This window comes from Crocuta crocuta, unplaced genomic scaffold (genome assembly GCF_008692635.1).
Source record: "Crocuta crocuta isolate KB4526 unplaced genomic scaffold, BGI_CrCroc_1.0 scaffold1161, whole genome shotgun sequence".
NCBI classification, from domain to species: Eukaryota; Metazoa; Chordata; class Mammalia; order Carnivora; family Hyaenidae; genus Crocuta; species Crocuta crocuta.
The window spans coordinates 488,474-492,572 of NW_027531894.1; the positions used below are offsets into that span (position 1 = coordinate 488,474).

The window sequence follows — 4,099 nt, forward strand, 5'->3', positions numbered from 1 at the left end:
GAGGGGGCGCGAGCCCTGGGGCTGGGGTGGGGGCGGTGAGGACCCCGAGAAGCGCGAGTACTGGGCCTTCTCACCGCGCCCGGAGACCCCGGCCGCCCTTCCCAGTTCTGCTATATTTGGGCAGGGGGCGCGGTTCGGCCCGGCCCGGAGCCCAATGACGTCAGCAGTGACGTGCGCGACCCTCTTGGGGAGCGTCCCCGAACCTGGGCCGACTCCGGGATCTGACCTGGAGCCAGAAGTGACGGGGTTAACAGAGAGAGCGCCCCCAGGCCCTGCAGCTGGGGTTTTCAAGGCCTTGCACCTCCACCACTGTCTCCTGAGCAGAGCCTCAGTTTACCCATCTGCTGAGGAAAAAGGGAGAGATGGGGTGGGGTGGGGGAGGCTCTGGAGGGAGCTGACTGGTGCTGTGGAACGCTTCCTGGAGGGGGTGCCCTAGGTAACCCTGTAACCAGGGACTGACAGGCTTTCGTGTTGGGAGGTGGGGGTGGGGAAGCATAGTGATGGGGATCCAGCCTGGGGCCCCCTGAACTGCCTGGAGTAAACTTTTCCAGGCTCCTCCAGCTCACACTCTAGTGAGGACAATGAACCCACAAAGCAAATCAGGTCCTGGTGAGTGTTGTGCGGAAGAGCCAGGGCAGGGGATGTGGATGGCCTCTCGAAGGTGGTGGCTGCTGACACACATCTGGAGGGAGTGTGCCTGGCAGGAGGGATGAGACTCTGACAGCCTGGTGCGAAGGGGAGAGCCAGGGAGCCTGGAGCCTGGGGGAGGGTATGGGAGAAACAGAAGCACCTCAGGGCAGGAGTAACCCCCCCCCCCCTCAAAACACACACCTACCCAAACCTCCCAGCAGAGGCCAGAGTGGAAGCCTCTGCCCAGGGCGGGGGAGCTCCCAGCCAGGCTACCACTGCCTCTTCTTAAGGAAGATCTCCTTAGGGTGGGAGGTCAGGGGCGAGGGTCCTGCTTCCTAACCCCCCTTCCTAACAATGACTTTGGCTCACCGCGCCCAGGGCCACCCTGTTGAGTCCCACTCCTGCCTCCCCTCCATGTGCCTGGGTACCTGGCTCCACAGACCTCCCAGGCCAGGGGTCTGGAGCTTGTCCCAACCCCCCAGAGTCTACACCCCTCACAGCCACCACACCCATGAGGGGCCCCCAGCACTGCTCAGTCCCTAAAAGAAGCCCCCGTCCCCCCAGCTGTCAGCAAATAAGGCAGGACCCTGGAGCGTGACCAGTGACACAGAAGAAAACCAACCTCCCATTCCCAGCCACCTCTGTGGCTTTCCGAGCAACCACAGTCCTCACCAACTTGACTTCCTGAGTAGCTGGGGAGTCTAGCTCAGCAACTGGGAGGGGGTGGAAGTGTGGGAACCCCATTTCTGAGGCCCTCTCCGCTCTCAGCTGGCCCAGCAGAGGAGCTGGGAGTCTCACCAGACTCCTGGGTGAGCAGGAGCTGTTCAGGGTCCTGGAAGGTCACACTCTCGTGGGGCACCCTCCGGGAACAGCCCCAGCCCACCAGTCTTGGCTCTGGGCTGCAGTCCCACCTTCTGTCCAGCCACCTGGGTTCCCACCAGGGAAAGGCTTTTGAAAATCTGAGCAGCTGGACACACCTGAGGCCTTTTTTGACTCTTGGGTCAGTGCTGTCTTCACTTCCAACTGGGGTAGGATGGGGGGGGGGAGGGCTGGCACGTGGCCCTGCAGGATACCTATGTGGCAGAAGGCCTCTAGAGACCTCAGTGTGCTAGACAGTGGAGGCAGCCTGGGCTGGGACCCCACCACAGAAGGCTCCTTGTACCCATGGACTTAGCTTGGTGGGCAGGGAACATCAGGGCCGGGCTGGGGGGCTTTGGCCAGGAGCCTCTTAGGGGCTCATCTCTCAGCCGGGCAGAGGACAGTGGAGGAGGAACCCAGAAGAAAGAGCAGGTGGGCAGGTACCACAGGGGTCCTACAGGCAGGAGACTAAGGTCAGATCCCCTCCCCTGGAGAAGGGACTCAAGCGATTTGTGTCCACACATGAATCTGTGGGTCTGGGTTGAAGGATGGGCATGGATGTCGAAACTCAGGCATGTCCTGGAGCAGAGGGGGTGCTCCTGGATTGGGTATCCCTGGATGGGAGAGAGCACCAGGAGGGGCAGAGGCGGGATATAATAAAGCCTCCCACAAGAGCCTTGGGTCCCAGGGTGTGGCACCCACAGAGGACAGGGTGGAATGTTCAGGTCCACAGCTTAGGCAAGAAGCCTGGGAATTTGAGGGATCTAGGGGCATGGGGACAGTCTGCCCCAGGATAGAAGGTGTTTCTAAGGGTGCCAAGCTCTGGAGATCCCACAGACAGACCTAGGAAGGGTTCCTCAAAGGCACAGTCTCTCTCCGGAGCCACATTGGCCCCCAGACCCCCAGCAGCCAGACTGGTGTGTCTGTTCCTGTTCTGTCTGGTGCCAGGGCTCCTTTGGTCCTGAACCCCTGTCTCAAGGCCAGCAGGGGGCACATGTGCTGTGAGTGGGGGCTGGTTTAGCCTTAGGACGAAAGCACCAGCCTTGCAATAACAAGCTCCAGCACTAACCCATAGCACTCAGTTCTGATGAGGGAGGGAGACAGAACCCTCAGGACGAGGGAAATCACTGAGGGCGCAGTAGTCCTGGGGGCCTTCCTGCAGGCGGAGCCGCTGGTGAGGATGATCAGATAAGTGTGTGTGCATATACATTAGCATGTGCATGCACGTAACTCTGCTCCCTGGCACCAGTCAGGGGCTAGGAAAAGCCGGGTGGAGGGCTTGGGGGGCGGGGGGCTGCCCACTCCAGAGGCGGGACGTGGAAGAAGGGCCCAGAGAGCAATTGCACGGCCACAGGTGGGGCGCTGGGCAGGGCAGGGAGCGGCCTGAAGTGGAGAGGCTTCAGCAGGAGACCCCCCTGACCCCACCTGGCCCACAGCGGCAGGGGCTGTGCCTTGGAGAGAGCCTGGGCCCCAGTCATGCCCCACATGCCGCCCACAGATGGTGAGAAGCTGAGCGGTGTGACAGAGGGCAGGGGCGTCCGGGCTGCGCTGTCCACACAGAGGGCAGAGGACTCCAGCGAGAGTCGTGAGGAGGAGCAGGTGGTGAGCAGGGCTGTGCGAAAGAACGCATGTGTGCAGCGCACACACTCATGTCCACACAGTGACCTCGGGGCGTGTGGGCTGCGTGGATGGATGCGGGTACAGGCACCCAGCATGGCCCAGTTACAGTTCACGTCCAGACGGGTATGGGTGTGCACGTGTGTGCTGGCCAGTGCCTGCCTGGGCAGGTGCGGTGAGCGTCCTCTGGGTGTGTGTGGTTGTGGCACAATGGATTCGGGGTTTTTTGGCTGGATGTGTGCAAGGGAGTCCTTGTGAGGTTGTGTCCCGGTGTGTGTGGGTGTGTGACCCCTCCCTGTCTTCCCATTGCTCCGCTTTGATCCCGGTGCCCTTTCTGTCCTGTAGCCGGAAGGACAGGACCCAAACATGCTGTTTCCTGTGGGGGCTGGAAAGCCACCCCCTCTGAACCTCACCCATCAGGTGCCCCCGTGGTGGGAAGAGGTGAGCTTTGCTCCGCTGTGATGGGCTTCAGGGGAGGGCTGGGGTTAGGGCTGTGCAGAAGGTAAGGCCCCCCTCCCACCCCCAGTACAAGGGCCAGGTGAACCTGCATGTGTTTGAGGACTGGTGTGGAGGCGCCGTGGGCCATCTGAGGAGGAACCTGCACTTCCCGCTGTTCCCGCACGTGAGTGCCGGGGCCGGGGTGGGGGCGGGGGCTGGACAGGGCAGGGCTGGCCCCTCAATGTGGAAAGGCTTTGACGTCAGAGGCCACTGCCCCCCACCAGACTCGCACCACCGTGAAGAAGTTGGCTGTGTCCCCCAAGTGGAAGAACTATGGACTACGGATTTTCGGCTTCATCCACCCAGCAAGAGATGGTGCGGGGGTGGGGATGTGCCAGGGAGGGGGCAGCATGAAGGGCCCACACCCCTCCCCTGAGCCCCTGTCCTGTGGCCTAGGAGATGTCCAGTTCTCTGTGGCTTCGGATGACAACTCTGAGTTCTGGCTGAGCCCAAATGAGAGCCCGGCGGGTGCCCAGCTGGTGGCCTTGGTGGGAAA

At 61.9% G+C, this 4,099-nt stretch overlaps 1 protein-coding gene across 1 annotated transcript in view; it reads left to right on the plus strand.

The window, feature by feature from the left end:
- Positions 1-4,099, plus strand: part of B4GALNT4 (beta-1,4-N-acetyl-galactosaminyltransferase 4) — a 42,402-nt gene that overhangs the window by 28,742 nt on the left and 9,561 nt on the right. Inside the window, 5 exon segments of the mRNA XM_077773407.1 lie at positions 2,987-3,090; positions 3,451-3,546; positions 3,632-3,727; positions 3,828-3,918; positions 4,000-4,098. Of these exon segments, the coding sequence (XP_077629533.1) occupies positions 2,987-3,090; positions 3,451-3,546; positions 3,632-3,727; positions 3,828-3,918; positions 4,000-4,098 (486 nt within the window).